General features: G+C 39.1%; 2 protein-coding genes across 9 annotated transcripts; one reads left to right on the top strand and one right to left on the bottom strand.

The window, feature by feature from the left end:
- Positions 1 to 904: 904 nt before the first annotated feature.
- On the bottom strand, positions 905 to 22,473 carry ftr14l (finTRIM family, member 14-like). 6 transcript variants are annotated; one of them, XM_074645878.1, is made up of 9 exons: positions 22,263 to 22,473; positions 17,772 to 17,872; positions 6,379 to 6,763; positions 6,177 to 6,272; positions 5,803 to 6,036; positions 5,536 to 5,695; positions 5,219 to 5,404; positions 4,591 to 4,727; positions 905 to 3,436 (listed from the first exon to the last, which is right to left on the bottom strand). In XM_074645878.1, exons 3-9 carry the CDS (start codon positions 6,556 to 6,558, stop codon positions 3,056 to 3,058), a joined length of 1,374 nt encoding a protein of 457 aa, XP_074501979.1. In that variant the 5' UTR covers positions 6,559 to 6,763; positions 17,772 to 17,872; positions 22,263 to 22,473; the 3' UTR covers positions 905 to 3,055. The 6 variants fall into 6 exon arrangements, with proteins under 6 accessions (XP_074501979.1, XP_074501978.1, XP_074501976.1 ...); XM_074645877.1 differs by having other exon boundaries at positions 17,786 to 17,872; XM_074645875.1 differs by lacking the exons at positions 17,772 to 17,872; positions 22,263 to 22,473 and adding an exon at positions 11,363 to 11,503.
- On the top strand, positions 10,408 to 17,267 carry LOC141773806 (uncharacterized). 3 transcript variants are annotated; one of them, XM_074645872.1, is made up of 3 exons: positions 11,490 to 11,627; positions 11,706 to 11,898; positions 13,664 to 17,267. In XM_074645872.1, the coding sequence occupies exon 3, from the start codon at positions 13,783 to 13,785 to the stop codon at positions 15,439 to 15,441; it is 1,659 nt and encodes a 552-aa protein (XP_074501973.1). In that variant the 5' UTR covers positions 11,490 to 11,627; positions 11,706 to 11,898; positions 13,664 to 13,782; the 3' UTR covers positions 15,442 to 17,267. The 3 variants fall into 3 exon arrangements, with proteins under 3 accessions (XP_074501972.1, XP_074501974.1, XP_074501973.1); XM_074645871.1 differs by lacking the exons at positions 11,490 to 11,627; positions 11,706 to 11,898 and adding an exon at positions 10,408 to 10,633; XM_074645873.1 differs by lacking the exon at positions 11,706 to 11,898 and having other exon boundaries at positions 11,488 to 11,627.
- Positions 22,474 to 23,592: the final 1,119 nt, after the last annotated feature.

Below are 23,592 nucleotides of genomic sequence, written 5' to 3'. Positions count from 1 at the left end.
CTAGCACCGCAGTTCATACTAGTTTCCTCATGTAGGCACAGATGCGCTTCATACTAAAAACAAGCGCTCCTGTAGTTGTGTCTTTTCTCTCCCAGTTTCTGATAATTATGGGTCGTTTTCTTTTCTCACTGTGAAGTCAGACTCAGCCAACAAATATGTATCTATAGTGAAATTTGAAACCACGTCTGTAAAGAACCGTGTATACGTGCACTATGTGTGTGTTTGTCATGTGTGTGTGAGATCCGTCCAATAAAACATGTTTCTGCTGCCCCCTGCAGCTTTAACTTGTTAATGTCTCTCTAGATCTGTGTCCCCTAATGTGCATTAAATGGTGGGCAGTCATTAACTGTGTGAAAGAAAGTCTATGGAAAGCAAGAAATGTATGGGTTATGAGAAAATATTGTGTCCCACATTAACATATGCTGATCACTCTGTGCAATAATTATATGATGCTGTGCAATAATTATATAATTATCTGACGGACAAAACTGTAATCTGGCAAAACTGTCATCTCATCAATATACATATTGCATTTTTATATTTTATATTGTATTATCTTTCATATTTATATTGCACTATCTCTTTTTTTATTGTATTATCTTTTCATTAGCACCTATGGGATTGTCACAATCTAATGACAATAAAAGGCTTGAGTCTTGAATCTTGAAATTGTTGTGAGATCTATGATAAACATCTTCAATGATTATGTTAAAAGACAAGTCAACAGAAAATAAATCAATTATTGTTATTGTGGAAAGTATCTTAAACTCCATTGTTCTTGACTTTTTTGATAATGTATAGTCTGTATTAGTCTGTTTAGTGGTTGCTAAGAAAGTCTATGGAAAGCAAGAAATGTATGGGTTATGAGAAAATATTGTGTCCCACATTTCATTTCATTTCAAAATTTATTTCGAACATGTAGAATACAAAAAAAATAAAAAATAAAGAAAAAGAATGATCATACCAACAACAGGACAGTCAGAAACAGTAGTATTTACATACAATGAAAAGCATAAGAAAAATAAATTGACAAACACTTGATGCCTTGATTTACATATTCAAAAAAGGAGTGAGAAGTATACATTTATTTAATCCCACCCCTTCTCCATAAGTCAATTATTAATTATTAACCAGCTTCCTTATTGAGCCATACATATACTCTAATTTGATTTTCCTAAATTTGTCGAACTATAATTATTACCTTTAATCTGTGTCATACAAAAATATGAATTAATTACTGATATAATTATCCTTATCAAAATATAAATTTGTTATCAATCCAGAATACCAATTCATTACTTATAATATAACTTAATCATAATAACAAATTAATTACTTACATATTTAACTTAATCATATTGACTATTTGTTATCTTTTCTTATATGTGCAAATTATTACTTATAATATACAATTTATAATATACAATATGCACATGCAATATATACATACACACATACATACACATATACACACATATATATACATATATACACATACATACACCACACATTGCACTACATGCGCACACTGCATACCACATATACATAATATACATATATATATAGACATATATACATATATACAATACACAGCATCCGACTATGCATACCTTATTCTTATACCCAAAATCAAATATCCACATGAAATTGTTGTGAGATCTATGATAAACATCTTCAATGATTATGTTAAAAGACAAGTCAACAGAAAAGAAAACTATTATTGTTATTGTTGAAAGTTCCTTAAACTCCATTGTTCTTGACTTTTTTTGATAATGTAAAGTCTGTATTAGTCTGTTTAGTGGTAAATATTACTCATGAAAAGATTGCTATGGCATATTAACAGGAACCTGAATACTCAAATGTAATCATGTGCAAGTAATTGTGTGTGTTTTTGATGTTAACCCTGTACTGGACTTAATAAATGTCTAAAAAATTGGAGAGAAAAAAAGAAATTGTATCCCCTAATGAGGACCCTCAATATAATTTGATCTTCTCTTGGTTTTCATGTTTGGTTTTTATTTACATTAGTCACTTCAAGCAAACACAACTCAAAATCTTAGAGCAGTGGCATATGGAATATCTCTCCAGGTGTTCACCACTGCTAGGCCCAGATAGTGGATGGGTTTGTCTGTATTAAAGCAGCAGTGGGTAGAATTGGAGCAAATAGGATTTAAAAAAAGTTATTTTTATAAAATGTTCACTATATCCTGACAGTAGTATTCTGAAAAAAAAATCATGTGCCTCTGTGTCCTCCGGTGCTCCTAATGGCATCTGCAAGATTTCACAGACCGGAGGAAAACAACCAATCAGAGCCGATCTGGAACCTGCCGTCTCTGAGCAGCTGTCAATCACTCGCAAACTCCGATTAAATGGTCAAACTAGGCAGCGCTGATCAAATATGAATTAATATTCTGTTACTGTAATGCCTATTTCTTGTATTAAAATGTTTTCAGAAACATCTTTTAGTGTACTGTTTAGCTGTAAAATTAGAAAGTTTGTTTTCTAGTTTTCTCTCAGAACACTTGAATTACAATATGCTGAAATGTTATAATGCAATTTTTGCCCAATGAGGCCAAAAACACTCAGCCTACTGCAGATTCAATGGAGCCAAAATGGCTAATAGACTGACATGAATGTGAAAAACAACAGCAACTCCAGCTCCATATCCAAAGTGCCAGATAAATCAGTAAAAACTTGGGGGGTTTTAGAAACGGATTTAATTGAATTTATAACATACCAATACTATAAATATAGCATGCTTTAACATGATTGAGAAAAAGATATGAAACATTGTGAAAATAACATCATAATCAATTACTGCATATTTTTCCTACTTACACCTGACACATTTTGTAGACTACATTGCCCCAAAACAACAATCAGTGATCAAAAGAACAAAAACAGATTAATTGGATCATTTAAATCACTCATATATGCATGATTAAAAAAAAAGATTTTTAGCAAAAGTTGGAACAAAAATAATCAAACATCCTGCTTCAATTTTTTACAACAATATTAAGAATATTGTGTAAATTTGAGCACTATGGCAACTCTCCTATAGTCTTATAGTAGTGCCAAAGCCCCACACACTGAATGCAGGGTAGAGGGGCTGTGTAAATGTAGTCTGGACTCTGTGCAGAAGCTGCATGCCATTAGAAACACTGTAAAATGCAAGTGTTCCTGCTGCATAATCCAGATAGATGCCGATACGAGATGACACTGGAGCTGCAATATCTTTGCTCTTATTGTTGTGCACAACGGAGAATTTGGATTCAGAGCAGTACAGACTCCAGGACTTGTCGTTCCAGCCCAGGCTGCAATCATTGCTGTTTCCTTTGCGGCGGATTCCCCTGTATGTGACGGCCATGTCTACCTCTGTTCCCCTCCAGTCCACCTCCCAGTAACAACGACCAGTCACGCTATCCATGCACAACATCTGCAATGGAATTAGAAGAAACGAGAGATCAAAAGATGAAGTTTATGCGTGGCTTATAAAAGCTGTTAAAATGAGAATTTACTCATCTCATGTTGAGACATCACTTACACAAGAAAGCACTTTTATCATTTTTATCAAAGACTAATACTAAAATCCTGATTTGGATGGCAATTTTCAATCAATACCAACAAAAGATGTGTTAAAAGTTTACATAAGAGAGAGAAAGAAAAAGGTATTTTTGGAAATATGGGGCCCCTACATGAATACAGTATTGAATGACTCACTAAGGAGAGGATGACAACGTTATATGTAAGATGTTATTTTCATGATGTGTGAGAGTCGCCTGCATTGTATGTTGATTATATGTACTTACGTACTGTCATTTAAATCATCATTATGATAAGTGATATAACTAAGTGATAAATGATGTCGTGTTGGTAGTGATGGGTGGGACAGACATGGCTATTATATGAGTGATAGACATGTGACAGGTAACGGCGATTCTTGCTGGGAATGTTACTTATATTATGATATAAGAAAGATAACGATGGGATGGTGACATGTACCCAGTAAGATGTTATCAGGAATGGTCATACTTATTTAGATGTGAATGGTAGCAATGTAATGGGATGTTTGCTCTAAATTTCATTACCATTAGAAATGTGAGCTATATATTCTATTGCTATACTTTCCCGGGTTGTTTCCATCATTTTGATAATACTAATGCTTACCCTGTTCATGTGTGTGTGTGTGTGTGTGTGTGTGTGTATACTGTACGTATATATATATATATATATATATATATATATATATAAAGTATATATAAATATATATATATTGTCATTTGTTTTTTATTTCTGATGTCCTTGTTCTGTATGATGACAATAAAAAGTGAATAACAAGAGAGAGGAAGAAAACTAATTTTAAAAATTAAAAACACATGATGCCATAAATGAATTCTAATAAACAATAAAACTTGGGCAGCTTCAGCAGGGCGATTCATAAAGAGCAAGTTCCTGGACAGTAAAGTCTCTTTAAGTCTACATTCAGGATTCTGTATGCCCCCTTCTTGACAACGTGATTCATAGCATATCAACTTCCCTCCTCCACTTTCCAGGCATAAAATGACATCCTGCGGAGCAGTAAATTCTCACCTGCTGCCAGTGGTCGAATCGCTCTGGGTGGTCAGGGTAGTTCTTGGGCTCACTCTTCATTGTGGCTGTTCGGTTACCCTCGGAGAGGTGAAGGCTGCGATGGATGGTGTTGACATCCAGAATCAACTGGGAGGAGTCTAAACAATGCAGGACAATGTCATTATTAATCCTCCCTGCGTTGTCGTTTAGCCTGTAGATGTTTCTACAAAGCCTGTAACGGTACTTGTCTTTTGCATTGTGTTGCACATAAATCACCTACTACAGTGACTAAATACTTGGGATACATGATTAGGAATGATAAAGTTAGCACACTGTTTGTTTATAACCCTCATGCTTCAGCTTGTTAAAATGCTTTCAACAGGTGGAGCACAATACCAGCAGGAACACCTGTGTTTGTTTAAGTGAAACTGAACTGCGAGTTTGCTTTCTAACATTTCACCGAACCAGTTCTGCGAGCAGCATGCCTTCCGTAACACTCTGTTCAGCTGTTTCACCACATGGTGTCGTCATGCTGTCGTTAGGGATGGAGATGTTCCTGCTATGTCACCATGACTGTCTTGTTTTAAGGAATGCTGGGATACCAGAATTAAAGGCATCCTTCTCTGTAAAAAGTAACCTAGTAACTCACATTTCATGAAATCTTCTCTCGTCTTTGGCTCTTCTCTTGTCCTTGGCTCTTCTCTTGTCCTTGGCTCTTCTCTTGTCCTCGGCTCTTCTCTTGTCTTTGGCTCTTCTCTTGTCTTTGGTTCGTCCCTGAAGCTCGTTTCTCTCCTTGTCTTCGCCTCACCTTCTTGTGTGATGTAGACATCCTTCACTATGAAGAGGCAGATAAAAAAAAACACTTCATGAGCTTCATTAAAGCAACAGCAGACTTAAAAAAACAACCACTCCGGAAAGGAAATTGCAGAGAGGCAACAATGCTACTTAAGATGCAGAAAGACGGACCTGCTGTTGAGATTTTGCTCATTTCCGTCTTGCTGACTTCTTCTACTTGTAATTTCAGTGAGGCGATGGCTCTTTTGGTGGACTCAAAGGAGTAATTGGGAGCGACACTGATGTTGTTGAGGTCTTCATATCCTGAGGGGCCTGACAGAGACTGCCAGCTCTGGTAAAAAATGGTGAAAGATAGAGATTAGCCTAAACATTGCTACTAATGTTTTCTAGGAAGACCCCTGATTTTTGCACCACACAAGATCTTCAGTTCAACCTCACCTGTAAAAAGTGTATGTGATCATCGGTGTGTGAGAGCTTGTCCAGGTCAGTGTGTTTCTTCCTCAGCAGTGTGATCTCTTCCTCCAAGCGGTCCAGCAGCATCTCAGCCCGCGTCACAGTGGTCTTTTCCTGGGCGCGAACCATCTCCTTGACTTCGTTGTACTTCCTCTCAATGGAGAGCAGGAGCTCAGTGAAGATACGCTCGTTCTCCTCCATGGCAGTTTGAGCTGAGTGCTGATGAGACACATCAGAAAGAGAGGGAGAGAGTTTGTTAAAATGTGGATGGGAAGCTGTTATTTTTCAAACCAGAAAACCTCATTGACTTGTTTTGAGCAATGTGCTATCCTTAAAGTAGTGTGATTTGTTTTACTCACTTTAACTGATTCAACAGCTTGTCGGAGATCCTGCCACTTCTTCACTCTCTGATCAATCCTAGTTTGAGATTTGTGCAGAGTTGTACCAAGTTGTTTCTGTGAAGGGAGTGACATTAAACTGTTCATGTCGGCCTTGTGCAATAAATAACCCTCAAATATCTTCACCAAAAGTACAGATAGACAGATGGTTTTCACCACTCACTTGTTTCTCAGTCCTCTCAGTTCCAGCCGGCACGATGTCGTGGTGTTTGTGTTCATCCATCATGCACAAGACGCACACCGATGTCTCATCGGTGCGACAAAAAGCCTCCAGCAACTTGTCATGCTGTGCACAGAGCTTCTCCCTCATCTGACCCGTGGCGTTGACCAGCTTGTGCTTCATCAGGGCAGGGTAGTCATAGTGAGTCTGGACATGGGTGTCGCAGTAAGATGCCAGGCACACCAAGCAGGACTTCTCAGCCTTCTGCTTCCTTGTTGTGCAGAAGTCGCACAGGACGTCCCCGTACTTGGCCTCGGACCTGGACTGGTTACGACTGGTAGAGCGACGAGATTTCTCCAAGCTGCTGTACCTGTCTAAATCCAGGGTGCTAGGGTGGGACATTTTTAAAAGAAAAATATGTCCAGAAGAATGTAAGAACAAAATTAAAATCCACAGGTGATTTAGCTCAGCAGCAATATGTTAACCTCTTAATAAAATGTGTTGAGATCAACAGCTGAAGAAAAGACTCAACAAAAAGAGAGCTGGTCGATGGATCCACAGAGAAAATGTGTTCCCGAAGTTAACAGCTTCAGTGAAACTGCGTGACTGAGGCTGTGTGTGACAGAATGTTAGCTATGTGGTGCACTCTCATTGTAAAACCAGTATTCCTGGTTGGGCGTTTAATTGACAGAGCATGGGTGTCACTACAAAAGGTACTGCCTGAAACAATAGAGGGTTGAGACGAAGGAGAGGAAAAGCTGAAATGTACTTGTAGCTTATTGATGTACAGTACCTCATAATTTAATACCATAATCAAAAATATAAGTTTGTATCTCTATTTCTTATTTGAGGATAAGGATAGCATGAATAAACAACCTTCACAGAGTACGACATTATGTTTAGTGTTGATATAACAGTACCCGCTGTTACCTACAAAAACCATTAGCTCACTTTGATTTATCTACGTTGTTAAGGAATAACCTTCACCTTGTTTTGATTGTTCCAAGATCAAATTTGTGTTACGGTTATCTTTAGACTTCTGCCGGTGATATGTATGTGCTGCACATACTATCAGGACATTCATCAAACACTGGCATTGGGAAAACAGCACCATCTTGTGGGACTAATTAATTACCACAAGAAATATAAACCCCCTCTGTATAGCCTCTATCCCTCAATATGTATACTGTACTATATACAAAAGAACTGGGTAGCATCTAGAACATCATCCAGCAAAGTTTGACTCTCCCACTCTTTGCAATATTGTGCAAATACTCATATTTTCTACCAATCAATTGGCGATAATAATAGATCCAGTCTGTACTTTGAGCACTGCTTTGTCTTGAGTGATTAGTTCTACACATCTACTGTATCTACACATCCATCTACAAAAATACAATAATAAATGCATGACTATATTTGGCAACACTTCATTTTACAGGTCTGCAAATTTCATGGTAATTAGGTGATAATTAGCAAGTTACCTATTTGAAATTTCTTTGAAATTACTGCCAAATTACCCCAATATTGACCAAATATTTACCTCCAAAACCCAAACTAATAAAAGACACTTCTGATCAGCACAAATCTCACCATTGTGTGACTTATTGTCTACACAAATGTAACCTGGTAGCTGATGTAATGATTCAGGGAGGTTTTAAAGAAATTTCAAAGAAGTTATTTGCTAATTATTATCTATTTACCAGCAGACATGGAAATAAAGCATATCAATTAACTTTGTATTCTTTCCCTGGAAATGTATTAAATAAATTACCAGCTATTTGGAAATAGCGGAATATAATTATTAAATAATGTTTATTGTTAAGTAATTTTCTATGAATTTATAGGTAAATATTGGAGTAATTTGGCAGTATTTCCAAAGAAAATTCAAATAGGTTACTTGCTAATCATCACCTAATTACCATGACATTTGTGGACCTGTAAAATGAAGTGTTACCATATATTTAATTTAGGCTTTAGAATTGCTTTGTAAAAATAATATTTCTTAATATAAGGAAAACCTGTCTGCCATGGTGGCAGGTGACCTGAAAGTTTCACCTGCCACAACCAACATTTACCCTGTTATTTGGCAGGTGGCAGGTGCTAATTTCATTCCCTGCTGAGACTGATCTGACTCCATAATATGCAATATGTGCTGCACATACTATCAGGACATTCATCAAACACTGGCATTGGGAAAACAGTTCCATCTTGTGGGACTAATTCATTACTACAGGAAATATAAACCCCCTCTGTGTAGCATCTATCCCTCAATATATATATATACTGTACTATATACAAAAGAACTGGGTAGCATCTAGAACATCATCCACCAAAGTTTGACTCTCCCACTCTTTGCAATATTGTGCATATACTCATATTTCCTACCAATCAATTGGTGATAATAATAGATCCAGTCTGTACTTTGAGCACTGCTTTGTCTTGAGGGATTAGTTCTACACATCTATCTACACATCCATCTACAAAAATACAAAAATAAATGCTTTCACAAGTTTGTGCCTGTGTCTTATAAATCTATGTCTCTGCATTTTCACACAGATTTGGCCTGGCTGCCATAGTTTTCATTTGGTATTTTCCCCATACATTAGGCTGTGTAGGTCCTATCATTGTGGCAATTTCACGTGCACTGTGATAGACTATTTGTCTCAAGCAAGTGTTTCTACAAGTAAACTCTTGGAAAACACAAATACCAATCTAAATGCTTTAGAAAATTGTCTGCAACAACAATAGTTGCCATGTGGTAGAAGAAATACTCAGAACGTTCACTGAAGTTGTAATATCACTGTGTAAAAGTCCAAAGTAAAATCAATGTGGTATTATCAGCTAAATATAGACCTATCAAAAGTAAGAGTACTTATCATTAGAAATGGTTTGTTTCACAGTAATATTACGTACACATATCACATGATTATTATCACTGATGCAATGATACCAGCTCCAACACTAAAATAATGTACATGAATCCATCAGTAGCCAAATTATAGTCATATTGACTAATATAATATACATTTTTTTTCTGAAATGGACCATTCTGCATGGTGAGCACTTTACTCTTGGCATTTTAAGTATATTTTGACGCCAATACTTTTATACGTTTACTTCAGTACAATTTTGAATGCAGGATTTTTTTACACAGTGTTGTTGCTATGTCTAATTTAAGTCAAAGAATAGAGTGGGCACTTCTTCCACCATTGAACCAAATACTGCATATTATATGGAGTCAGATCAGTCTCAATATTAATGAACGCACACATAAGGTTTCACAAGGTATTTTTAAAATTAAATATAAATGACTCTCTCCACAAATATAATAATAATAATATAATAAAAATATTTTTACTGCACACAAAAATAGTTATCATTGTATATAAATGTAAAAAAATAAATCTACATATAAAAAAAAAATAAGGTTCACAAATATATTTCTGATGCGTAAATAATATATATAATAAACATAAATAAGACTTTATTTTCCTCATACTGAATATGCCTGTATTTACCCCTCCATCTGAAACGCTCCGTTTTAGCGCATTTTGACGGAATTGCAACATAATTGTGTTGCTAGGCAACAGCTTGGGTCCATGTGTACTTCCTGTCCGCTGATGACATTCACATACACTGCAACCAGGAATGAACTGGGACACAATAAGGATGTTTACGTTTAAAATTGTGTAAAGGTTCTAAATATTGTTTATTCATGACATCACAAATGGGCAGAAATCCTGACAGCTTGTTTCAAATGCAGAGTTTCTGAATACGGGCTGTGTGTATTTCCCTGTGGATTGAGTGTTTCGATACTTTCACAGTATTTTTATAAGACTTAAGCCTGCTTTATAATAAAAAAAAACATGAAAATCTAACTTTTGTTATAATATGGGACCTTTAAGACCATGTGTGTGTGAGCTGCAGTGTGTCTCCAGGTCTGCAGGAGGCGCTAGTGGTCTCTGCTGTATTGAAATGACTACTGATAGCTTCGGCTAAAGTGCGTCGCTAGTCCTTCGTTGGCGCCAGATGAGCTGTGGCGCCAGCTACACACACACAGAGAGAGAGAGGGAGAGCGAGAGAGAGAGAGAGCGAGAGAGCGAGAGAGAAAGAGAGAGAGAGACACACACAGCAGTTTGACGAGCCTCACTAAACAGCTTGCAAAGCCCTCCTCAACGCTGAGTTTGAAGCATATAAACCATCGCTTTTTTCTTCTCTCTATCTTCAGCAATCAAAAAGCAAAAGGACATATAAGGTGGGTGTTGCATGCAAAGTAATGATTTATATATTTCATATTTATAGTGATCTATACTACTATTCATGGTTTAAATCAACTTTAAATCCGTCATGAATAGCAGCAACGTGAAGGCAGAGAGGAGGAGGCTCTGAGTGACTGGATGTTATTGTTATTTATTATGGTAATTGTTATTTATTATGGTAGTCAAAGTTGTTTATTTAGTGTGTCCAGTTATGATGAACTTTGTGATGGAAAACTACAGGCCTGGACTCCTACTGCTTGATATGGTGTAAAAGCAGACAACTACATAATGTTACTGCTATAATAAACTATTCCAGCTTTAACTCTTCATCCAGGTTATTATTATTATTATAGAGACTTCTTGTTATAGAGTCATCGGCCTTTCTTCACTCTTTGCATGAGAAACCAGACTTCAACATGCTCCGATGGGCGGTAAAGAGCCAAAAGCTTCCTCTCCAGTGTGTAACAATCCTCCAGGCTGGTGGTAAACCTGCAGAGAGCAGCCTGTAGCCTTGGTGCTAGCTGAACTGGACTAGCTGGCTCGTTAGCTTCGGCTACCCCGGCTAATGTAGCTCAGCAGCAGGCTAACAGCCAGCGTCTCTGCTGGCTGGGTGATAGCAGCTAAGGCCGCCATTAGGGCGCTGTGAGCGGGCTGTTGCTGCCGCAGTAAGACGAGGAGAGGCTCCACGTTCACAGCACGTTATCACACTCAGTTTCATTACATACCTCATCACTTTAATGTCCTTCTACTGGTTTTTTACTGGGGCTTAATGTGGTGTCTAGTAGGGGTTTAATGAGTGAGTAAAGGGTGCCTCTTTCCCGGGCTTTTCCTCGCAGCTTCATCTCCCTCACGGTGCGTTAGCCATCTTTGTTACAGCTAGTAGCACACTGCTGCTAGGCGACGCCGTGTGAGCTCTTAGCCGCTAACACACTCACTGTAGCCTACAACTAGCGTTATAGAGCGTTTAACACCACCTCTACACTCTTCTGGGTATGTATAGATACGCTTTGTGGTGTTTTCTATTCCTACTTCCTCTCTAATCTGTAATTCACTGCGTTATATATGAAGGGCGGAAGCTAACCGTGCTAACTAGCTGAGCGGCAGCCATCTTAGGCGAGCATGTAATCCTGCTAGCTGAGGAACTCTGCTGCTGTGGCAACAAGATGGCCCGTTAGTACTCTCCAGCTCGAGACGGCTTCCGCCTCGCGACTTGTGTGTGATAAAAACCGCCAAATTTACCTACTTCCATTGATGTTTTAATGTGAGTATTTGGGTGTTTTGTTAAAGTGCGTTCTAGGTTTATACTCGCTTGTTGCTTGTTTGCTAAGAAGCTAAGTTAGCGAGCACATTAGCAGCTAACACAATGTGTCGTTAACCAGTCCGCCAACACCACAGCCAGCTAACTAGCGGCTACACGGCTATTTGTAGCTTGTTATTGGAGGCTAGCAACCAAATAGTTCAGTTTAATAACAAAGCAGTGCTTATATAAATGTCTTTACTCATTTAAAGTTGTGTTTGATAGTAATGCAGAGTGGTCTGAGGGGATTAAGGACATTAGTAGGCCGGTCAGGTTGGGGCTTGCAGAGGCGATGTGGTCCACTTTGATTTGATCACTTGTGTTAGCTGGTGAAGTGAAGCTAGTCTTGAGCTGCTAACTTGGCTAGCAAAGTGGTCACTTAGCTTGCTAAGTAGTAATAGCAAGTTTTAATGAGATGTGATTTGTGCAGTTATGGATAAAATGCATTTAATCAACTATGAGCCTGTGCATCCCTCATTAAGCTTTCTAAGAATAATGCAACAAAACCTGAGTTTAGATCACATAAACAGAGGCCAATAGATAAACAGTAGTACAGAGTAGTTACACTCATCTAACATTAAGGGCTTCCCCTTTGTCACACTTGTGATCCCCTATTGTGTTAACCAAACACACCACCATCAACCATCAACCATGAGCCTGTGCATCCTTATTAAGCTTTCTAAGAATAATGCAACAAAACCTGAGAGTTTATTTAAATAAACAAGAAGCCAATAGATGTACATCTATACTGGTCTGCAGGACAGATAATAATGCACTATACTTATTTTTAACAGTCTCTTCTCCACTATATTCACTTTTTTAATAGTCGTGTATCACAGCTGTTACCCTGCACTATATTCACTTTTAACAGTTTTTTCATCTCCTTGTATTTTTATATCTGATATATATATTTTTTGTACTCAGTACTTTGCACTACTAACTTTTTTTACTGCCTTTTTACTAACATGTTTTGCACTATGGAGCTGTGATGCTTGAAACTTGAATTTCCTTTGGCATCAATAAAGTTTCTATCTATATCTACAGTAGTACAGAGTAGTTACACTCTTGTAATATTAAGGGCTCCCCTTTGTCACACTTGTGATCACCTATTATGTTAACCAACCACACCACCTTGTCCTTGCTGTTGCCACTAATCAAGTGCTATTTAGTGTTGTCCATGGTAGTGCATGTCTGATCTGGACAGGTAGGGCTCCTTCTCCAGGGGAGTGGGTGGTGAACTTCTGTTGCAAAAACATAACTTTAAATTCATATCTGATCAGATTATGATTATTAATGTTGTCTGCAAAAAAAGATAATCTCTTGTTTTCTATTCCATAATTGTGTTATGAATCCTCACAGATGTTTTCAGTCATTATTTCAACCTAAATTTGAAATTAAGTGATCTTTTTTTTATTTTCAGAATATTGTTTTTGTCAATTAACAGTGACAATACTTGATTTGGACTTTTCTAATGATTTGTAATATTTGGATATTGAGATATGTATGTGGTGATTGTAGTAATATTAATTGCAGATGTGTCGCTTACCCGTGCGTAGACACAACATAGGCATACTCATGAAAATGTCACTTTCTCTCACTTGCTGAAAAACATTTGAGCAAATCAATTTTCAGGAATAGCTTTGCAAATAGTGGGAGACTATGACAGGTATAGACATAAGTGGACTAGTAAATGAAGGCAATGCAGTAATTTATTTTTTCTCTTTTGCAGGTCTGCTCACTGACTAGAGCACCAGCGCGGCACCAAAACAACGATCTATATCCCCCAATTCCCTTTTGTGTCACCCGCCCGGCAAGAAAACGGAGGTCGTGGGGTTGGAGTGTGTTCTCATGGCCGAGTCAGAGACTGAATGTGACACACCCGGCCTTGACACGCTTGGGTCGGAGTGTGTCATAGCCCACAGCCATGTCGACCTTCACTATGGAGCAGAAACTGAGATCATGACAGAAGAAAAGCGTGGATTAGAGCTGGAGATCCATGGCTCAGACTTAAAGATCCAGGAACTGGGGACAGAGCTCGAAGCCGTAGCCTGTGTGGATGCAATTGTAGCCGAGACAGACCATGATTACATTAAGGTGGAAGGTGGTGAGATGCACTGTTTCACAGGTGCAGAAATCAAGACGACGGGAACCGAGACTCTGCTGGGAGAGGTGCTGCTTAAGGGGGACGGCGAGCATGTGGTGAAAGTGGAGTCTGACCATGGTGGGGAGTTGACAGTGGAGTCTGAGAATGGTGTAATCATACATGAAGCCCACGGCCTGCAGTGCAACGAGTGCGGGGAGATTTTTGGCAGCATAGCTGATCTTCACCAACACTTTGAGATCCATAAGGACCTCAACCCTTATATCTGTGTCCACTGTGGAGAGAGCTTTGCTGTGGAGGCCAGCCTCAAACAGCACATGAAGATTCACATGAAAGAAAAGCCCTACGTTCCCCCTGGAGTTGAGATTATGGGCAAAGATGTTATTGATGCCTTCAGCCTCAAGTCGCATCAGATGATTCATTTGCCAGACAAGCCCCACAGATGCTCAGAGTGCGGTAAGAGCTTTGCAGCTGCGATCACCCTGAGAGAACACATGAAGATGCATTCCGAGGACAAGCCCTACAAGTGCACCCAGTGTAGGAAGAGCTTTGTCCGCAGAAGGCATCTGAAAAAGCATCAGGAGGTCCATGCACGTGAGAAGCCACATACCTGTGGCCAGTGTGGCAAAGGCTTCGCCACAACTTCCAACCTGAAGCAGCACCAGAAGACTCATGCTGCAGTCGTGGTCGGCGACAAACCCCACCGATGCGCACAATGTGGAAAGTGCTTTGCGGCCGCTGCCACACTCAGAGAGCACCAGAGGATCCACTCGGGCGAGAAGCCGTACAAATGCAACATGTGCCGGAAGAGTTTTGTCCGCAAACGCCATCTGAAGAAGCACCAGCAAGTCCATGCCGGAGGGAAGCCCTACACCTGCAGACATTGCAACAAAGGCTTCAATCACTCCTCTTCTCTCTCGCGCCACCACAAGACCCATCTGCAGAATCCAGTGTTTTCTCCACCTCAGCCTGGGAAAACCTTGTCCTACGGGACTCCCCCGAAGCAGAGGGTGAGCCAGGAGGGAGACAAGCCCTACATGTGCCACCACTGTGATAAGGGCTTCAATCATTCCTCTTCCCTGTCCCGGCACCAAAGAGTCCACTCAGAGGGAAAGAGTTACACCTGCGCTCACTGTGGCAAAAGATTCAATCACTCCTCCTCCCTTGCCAGGCATCAGAGAGTTCACTTGGAGAATAAACAACAACAGCAGCAGCAGCCAGAGCCCCCGGAGACGCCACCGGAGGAGTACACCACCACCCCCTCACCGAAGGGATTCCCTAACAACGCCTTCGCAAAACAGCGCATCCTGTCCGTTGAAAAACCATACAGGTGCTCCCAGTGTGGAAAAGGCTTTAACCATTCATCTTCCCTCTCCAGACATCATAGGATCCATGTAGACCAGTGAGCCCCCTTTTCCCACCCTCACATGCTGTCCCATGCAAGCGAAAAACACACCTGCTCCCCCCCGTTTCTGTTCTACCAATGGTCCCATCATTAACATCACCACGCCAGAGGAAACATCAGGCCAACTTCTATAGATAAGTGGTCAGGTCAGCACATTGCTACGTTGAAGAGCAGTTGAAAATGAATGGACAGTAACACACAAGTCTTCAAAAGGAGAAAGGACCGTGTAACCTATAATTCAGAGCTGAACCCGGGACTTTGTGCTCAGTATGAAGAGGGTATAATAACAGATTGGGAAGGAGCCTCTATTCTTGTTCGTGATTGTGCTTCACTTGCTCCAGGACCTCTTTCGAACACTTTTAAATAAAAAAAAAACAAATGTGATTTGGTGATCTAAAAAAAATGTTGCCTGGGGAAAATATGCTTCGCCCTCTGGTTAGTCTTTTTGATAGAAGAATCGAGTTTATGTACCTTCAGGTTGGCACATGCGCTTTTCAGCTGCAACTTTATCCAAGGCTACCAACACAATTTGTGAACAAGAACTTGTTGTCTCGATTTAAATACTTGGTTCTTTTTCACCAACATAACCCATGTGAAGCAAACATCAGAAATCCAATGTAAATACTTAATGATTTTCTTTTATATATGTATAGGTGACTAGTGTGCTGTTCCAAAAGATTACATTTTTGATAGTAAGGTCCACTTTGATCCACTTTGTCTCCACCTCTTTTTTTCTTTTTTCTTTTTTCTTTTATGACTTAAATTTGTTTTAAGTGTTGGAGATAAACATGTTGCAGATGTTCTCATGCGGCTTGTTCTTGAATTTCAGGCTCCATCAGACTTGAGCCGTCTTGTATATTTATAAGGTTGTTTTCTTGTATGTCCACGATGGGTTAGCAGCACTGCTGCATCGACTGTACAGAGAGCAATACTGGCTGACACCCTGATTCTATTACGACATGCAATTTAGCCATTAGGAAGTGCATAATAGAAAATAAAAACCTACTGGGTAGCATATTACAACATGACCTGTGTCCTAATTATTTACTGTGCAGTCTCTTCTGTATCCCTTGCACCAAATGTACACAAAATGCAACATCACACTTTGTTTATTGCTTTGGAGACTAAATTACCTGTGTATAGAATATAGGTAACTCTTACTCACGTTGGTCTGCAAACTATCACGATTTGATCTAAAATACGGTGTGTATACTAAAAGACTACACAAGAAAACTTTTACAAGACTTAAAAGATTTTTCCGAATTCCAATGGATTGCGCTCTATTTACTGTTCTGTGTAAAATATCTTTTACAAACTGATGTATTTTTTTAGATATGGCTTGGGTTATATGAAAGGGAATGAGATATACAGTTTTTATGGGAGTAAACATTACGGTGAGCAATATTTTCTTTTTCTTTTCCTTTTTTTTGGATAACAATTGTGCTTCAAACTGTAGCATAGGTTTCTTCCTTGTGTTAGATAGGTGCCTTATTGCATGCTATGTAGAAATGTATGCTGAGCTGTTTGAAAAAAAGTTTTCAGGTTTTTCAGGAGTCTTTTCTTATTCATACTAACTTACCCTGCATTTTAATTTGTTGTCACTGATACCTATTGCTTTTTTGCTTTCATGTATATTACCATGTGTTTACACTGTTACGACCATATTGTCTTTATTTTTTTCCCCCTTCATTTTTGTCAATGGCCTCATTGTAGAGAGAAAAAAATTGTAAATGATCCATATAGGCTTCTCTTAAGGGCAAATCCTGTAACACCTCTTCCCAATTTCTGAGTGGCACATATATGGATAAATAAAGGTTGTTGACTCTCTCGTGGTGTTTAATCATTGGAGTATGATTTTGAAATAGAAGCATTCACAACTCAGCTAAATAAGTCATTAGGATAATTACTGCAAAATGAATAGCACACATCTGGTGCACAATGGTGACACAACGTGAGATACTGTGCTAGTTTACTTTCTACCATAAAGTCATTTTTGACTGACTAAGCAATGAAACACATTACTTATCAGTGCACTTCCTCAATGTATCCACATGGTGTCACTCTACCATCTCAAATCTTTTGAAAGACCCATCACCAATTACATCAATTCAATGGGGAAACTTAACTCCAAATGTGGAGAAGGCGTTACTGCTCGAGTGTTTTATATACATTTTTATAGGATTCTTATCCTTCCTAAAGTTTTAAACTGGAATCTCACCAATACTGAACCAGACGGAGCAGCCGAGTAAGGTATAATTTGATCTATGTGGGGAAAGCTCTTGGGAATGGCCTGTGAACTGCGTAAAAACAACATGTCAGGAAACTACCCACCTTCCCACACTCACATATACACTGGTTTACATTCCTTCACAGCTGGAGGTCAGACTTCAGCGAGGTAGACACACCAGGTTGGGATTCTCCATCACTGTAAGCTTCAGAAGTAATAAAAGCTTATCAGCCCTCTGGGTGCAGAATGATGTCTGGTTTACATCACTGCTATTTACACTAGAGATAGCACTTAAACATGATGAAAATGTACAGGGATCTCTCACCAACGGATAACAGTTACTGAACTGGGTAAGCTTTACAAATACATATATTTAAACAAAATCTGGCAGTTATATTAAGTGATATAAATAAATCAACTTAAAACATGTTCATTTGAACAATTGGATAAAAGCATTGAGCCAACAACAATATTGCTTTCTGAAGTTGACATTAACTATATTGATAATACATCTACGGTGGGTGGTGGCCCTGAGAACTCAACACACTGCAAATTAAGAAAACACATGCAAATGAAGTAACACCAGCAATTTAACAACACATGTGCAACATTCAGATATTATAATAATAAGCAAAAGGCTATCACTAGGTCAGAGGTGATAGAGTAGCCAGAACTACTCAAGTATATGTACTGTTACTTAAACAAGTACTCAGAAGTAAAAGTAGTCATCAAAATAACTACTTGAGGAAGAGTACAAACGTATTTACTGAAAAAAATACTTCAGTAGCTAGAAACTTGAATAAAATAATGTTTTTTATTTGATGTGGATGACTGGAATAATTTAAACCACGGATGGTCTTTCTCAGGTAAAGTTCAAGAAGTGAACATAACACCTGTATTTATTTGTGATGAAATGACAAATCATCATCTCCTGATTAGATAACCTGCCACATAAACACCAGACAATATTCCCAGTCTGTATCTCTCAAGTGTGATCACAAGATATTATATTAATAAGTAAAGTTTGTTTTTTTTAAATTACATTCTTTGCTTGCTGTCTCCTATATTATATTATGATTCAGCTAATAAATCAGCAAATCGTGTGGGGGAGACCAGGGACAGCTGTAACACCTTCAATTCCTCCCGTCAGAAACAAGATAGAGTGATTAGACTCGCTCTGCACATGCTCAGTTAGATTGTCTTCTTGCTTCCAAAAAAACAGGAGCCACATTTGAAACTACTTTTTGGATATTGTACTGAAATCAAATGTCTAAGAATCCAAAAACATATTATTAGAATCACCGTTTTGTAAGCTAAAAATAGAAATGACTGAGATGTGTCTACCTAGCAGTCAGTAGTCAGTCAACCATGGCTGGTGATACAGGAACAGTTGTAACTCCATGTTACCACCGTCCCTGAACCAAGTACTTACATTATAAGTATGTTATAAGTTAGCCGGTATAGAGACAGACAGGGCCGGTAAAAACTTTATGGATTTTTTGTGGTACACTGGGCCACCGCAGACTACCAGTACACCACTGGACTGCACAGATGGAAGAGACCTTTACACTTTACACAACTGTGACTCGAAATGAGTCCATCAAGATGTGGACTGCCAAGCTATCCATGTATATTTGAGACACGTTACAACCATCCCAGTACAGGGACGGTTGTAACAGTGGAGTGACTGTTCTAAAAATCAATTCTTGCAACCTGTACATATTTCATAAAACCACTTAAATATATTGTTTTAGGAGTTGACACATTTAATTATATAATATAACAAATTGGCTATTCCAGTGTTTTTTGATTTATCGGGAAAATCACAAAAAGTGTGAACATTTTCCTGGCAGGGTCTAAAATTACGTTTTTTAGGTCACTGAACATTTCTACTAGCCACACAATTATTTTGTCTGCCACTTCTGAAATCTACGTAGAACACTTTAGAAATGTAACACTAGTACTGTGTATTGGCAGGAATCTGGTAATACAATACGTATCATGATACAGGGATTACGATTCAATATATTGCGATACTGTAAGCAAGCCGATATATTGGGATTTTTTAAAATCTAATTTTAGGAAAACTGTCATAGCATAATGAACACACCACCATATGTATACAATCTGAGTTAATTTATTTGATTTTTTTTTAACTTTTTTTATGCAATCAGAACAGTGGGATCTGCCTTTGCATTTATCACAGAAGACACATATCTTTGCAAATAAAATAAAGTATTGACTGAATTCATCTTTGCATATAAACTATTAATTAGAAATCAATACAAGGTTTTTGAGAATCGAATGGCAATGTATTGCAATACTCAATATTTTCGATATTTTCTTCCACCCCTAGTAAACACTGAGTCAGTGGTAACAGACAGTAGAAATATGGATCATGTAACCTTAATCCCTGACTATTTTTAATCTAGGAATTGCTTTTAAAAAAGAATAGTTCCTAGTATAAGGATGGTGGCAGGTGACCTGAAATGTTTTACCTGCCATAGCCAACATTTACCCTGCATTTGGCAGGTGGCAGGTGCTCATTTCATTCCCTGTTCCCTGGTCTCCCCTGCATGTACATAGTAGTGTTGTCAACATGTTACAGTGTCTTTAAACTTTGATCACTTCAGGAGAGACGTCCTGATTCCCAGTTCCCATCACAGACAGCTACAGATCACATCTAGGTCTCTCCAATCACATGACAGACAACATGATTAGAGAAGTGGCTAGATCAGTGTCTTTCTGAAAATGTCTCCATCAGATGACTCATTTAGGCCAATTAGGAGATAATACTGTGATGTTTCATCATTAATTCATCAGTGCCTTCATATGCTTGATGTAGCTCACCATGCATCCTTAAGGTTCATCACAAATTGTAAAGCTCTGACTCACCACTGTGAGTTGTACTCTCGGGTGGGATGGCCTGCACTGACAACCCGTAGGCTCTCCCATTGGTACATCCTTATATATAAGGTGATTCTGGGTCTGCTCCCACACTACTTAAGTGTTTTTATTACGTAAAAAAATTGTGGACAGTATTCACTGAGTTCACAGGACTTCTTTGTGCTCTCTGTCCCAAAAATTGGGTAAAGGGCTTTTGCATATTCTGCACCCTCAGCCTGGAATTTGCTCTAAAATGACCTAAAAATCAAGGAGCTGGTATCATTAAATATGTTTAAATCTAAAATGAAGGCTTTAGAAGCAGACTCTATGGCATGACAATGTTTTTAGCCCCCTTGTTGTACAGCTGACTCCCAGAAAAGTTCCTTTTGTCCCCCCATTTGTCTTTAGATAGTTCTCTTTTAATGCAAATTTTAGTGCTTTTAGTGTTTATGAATTGTATTTTATCTCTATTTGGGTCAATGTGTCTGCAACTTCGTGTTTTTGCTGCTGACCATCTTGGCCAGGTCTCCCTTGGAAAAGAGGATCTTGATCTCAATGGGACTAACCAGGTTAAAGGGACTGTTTGTAACTTTTTACACGTATAAATCTACCGGGTCGGTTTCCCATGCACGCTCACATATGCACGCTCGCGTGTGGCTACACTGTTCAGACTCCCTGTGGACACGTACCATCAGACTCCAACACAAACTACACAGAAGCACCAAAACCTCAAAGTTATATCTAGTGAAGCCCGTCTTGCAAAACAGTGTTGGCGGCAGTTGTAGTACGCGGAGGAGACCGTAGCTTTGGTCTCCAGGACCGGAGTCTCTGCTGCTCCGCTGCCTGCCTGCCTTCACTCACACACCGCGCTCGTTCTCGCTCCTCCTCTAGACGTGCATGCTCGCACACTCCACACTGCAGAAGAGTTAGTTTAGCTCTGAGAATATCTAGTGGACGTTTGTGCAGAAATAAATGCTGTAGCTCCTCCAGACCAACAGAGGTTTCCTGTGTCTTGTGAAGTGACGGGGCTCCGCAGCAAGAAATGTTATCGTCTCTGACTGGGTGCCAGTGTCTCCCTCCGACCGCGGTCGGAGATGATAATGTTTCTCTTCCTGCTTCAGCCCCGGAGGCTGAAGCAGGAAAAGCCAACACTAGGATCAGCAGTGATTCATGGAGAGACCTTCGTCTGGTCAGCTAACATTACTGCCAAGCAGCTGAAATAAAGAGTGATATTGTGGTTTTAGTTGATGTGTGTCGCCTCACTGTTTTGAGCGATGCTCGTTCATGTCTATGTAGAGCGAGCAAGAGCGAGCCCGATGCTGACTTTCGTTGACTTAACGGCCACAGGTGTCGCTGTTAACAAGCACTTCTGATTCTTACTAACAGTCCCTTTAAATAAAGGTTAAATAAAAAAAGAAATAATAATAATTGCTTATTAAATACAGGTGTGTTCACGTCTTCATTTTGACCTGAATCTGTGTTTGAAACATTCATGTCCACATGAAATAAAAGCAGTTTGTCTTGTTTTTATATGTGTGCATCATTTTGTCTCTCCTCTTCATCAGGCTAATGAGCATGACTAGTTTAATACACACTGCATGAAATACATAATGACAGTAAACATTTGTAATGGTTTTGAAGCATGATATATACTGTGTGTATGTGTTATTAAACTTGTTAGCATGAACACAACAGACAGACACACTTACTGCTCTCTGTCAGGGTGTCGGCTCGGTTCTCTGAGCCCACAGACTTCAGACCGGAGAGCCCGCTGCTCTGCGCTGTTGACTGGTCTGTGAACAGTAGCTGTGAGCGCTATTTGAAGGCCATACCGTGTAACGTTACTCCTGTAGCTGTAGCTTCAGTCATGCTGCTTTGAGCGGCTCATGTGGAGGCGTGGCTGCGGGAGGATAACAGAGAGCCAGCAGACCTGGGACCAGCTGACCACCTGCCTCTTAAAGCTGCAGTAGGCACAATATTTCAGTGGGAAAATATTCTATAATAACCTTTCAGCATATTGTAATTCAAGTGTTCTGAGAGAAAACTAGACTTCTGCACCTCCTCATGGCTCTGTTTTCAGGCTTTAGAAAATGTAGCCTGTGACGGGAGACTTTGACCAATCACAGGTCATTTCACAGAGAGAGCGTTCCTGTTCAGCGATCCTATTGGCGGTTCTCCGGCTGGTGGGCGGTGCTTGGTATTTCCTCAACAGATCTCAACATGGCTGCCAGGTAACAAACTTTGTCATTATACAGCTAAACAGTACACTACAAGATTTTTCTGAAAACATTTTATCTGAGAAATAGTCATTACAGTAACAGAATATTGATTCATATTTGATCAGCGCTGCCTAGTTTGACCGTTTGATCGGAGTTTGTGAGTTATTGACAGCTGCTCAGAGACGGCAGGCTCCAGCTGGGCTCTGATTGGTTGTTTTCCCTCCGGTCTGTGAAATCTTGTAGATGCCATTAGGAGCACCGGAGAACTAAGAGACACATGATTTTTTTTTTCAGATTACCTGTCGCATGCACTACTGTCAGGATATAGTGACCGTTTTATAAAAATGTTTTTTTTTAATTCAGATTTGCTCCAATACTACGCTTTAACGGATCATGAATGCATAAAATAATAAATAAATAAAAGTAGTGTGATGAATGTATCCAAATGTAGGAATAAAAGTAATTTTTTTTTCTCAAAAAATCTACTCAAGTAAGAGTAAAAAGTATGCTGCATTAAAACTACTCTGACAAGTACAATTTACTCAAAAAAGTTACTTGAGTACATGTAACGGAGTAAATGTAACTCGTTACTACCCACCTCAAGGTTAACAGCAGATATCTGCAATCATATCTGAATCATGTGATCACAATGTTAAAATAAGCCAAAAAAAACGTACATTTTAGGTGATTGTCCAACACCACTGATGGATAGCTGACTTCAATGACCTCATAAGACGTCCTGGAAACAGATTACAGTGTGTTGTGAGCTTCTTGCAGCGCTTTTTCTAAATCTGTGCATGTGTCTCAAATTGGTGAAATT

This window comes from Sebastes fasciatus, chromosome 9, assembly GCF_043250625.1.
Source record: "Sebastes fasciatus isolate fSebFas1 chromosome 9, fSebFas1.pri, whole genome shotgun sequence".
Lineage (NCBI taxonomy): Eukaryota > Metazoa > Chordata > Actinopteri > Perciformes > Sebastidae > Sebastes > Sebastes fasciatus.
The sequence above is the reverse complement of the archived record's forward strand: the minus strand, read 5'-3'. Positions and strand labels throughout refer to the sequence as shown.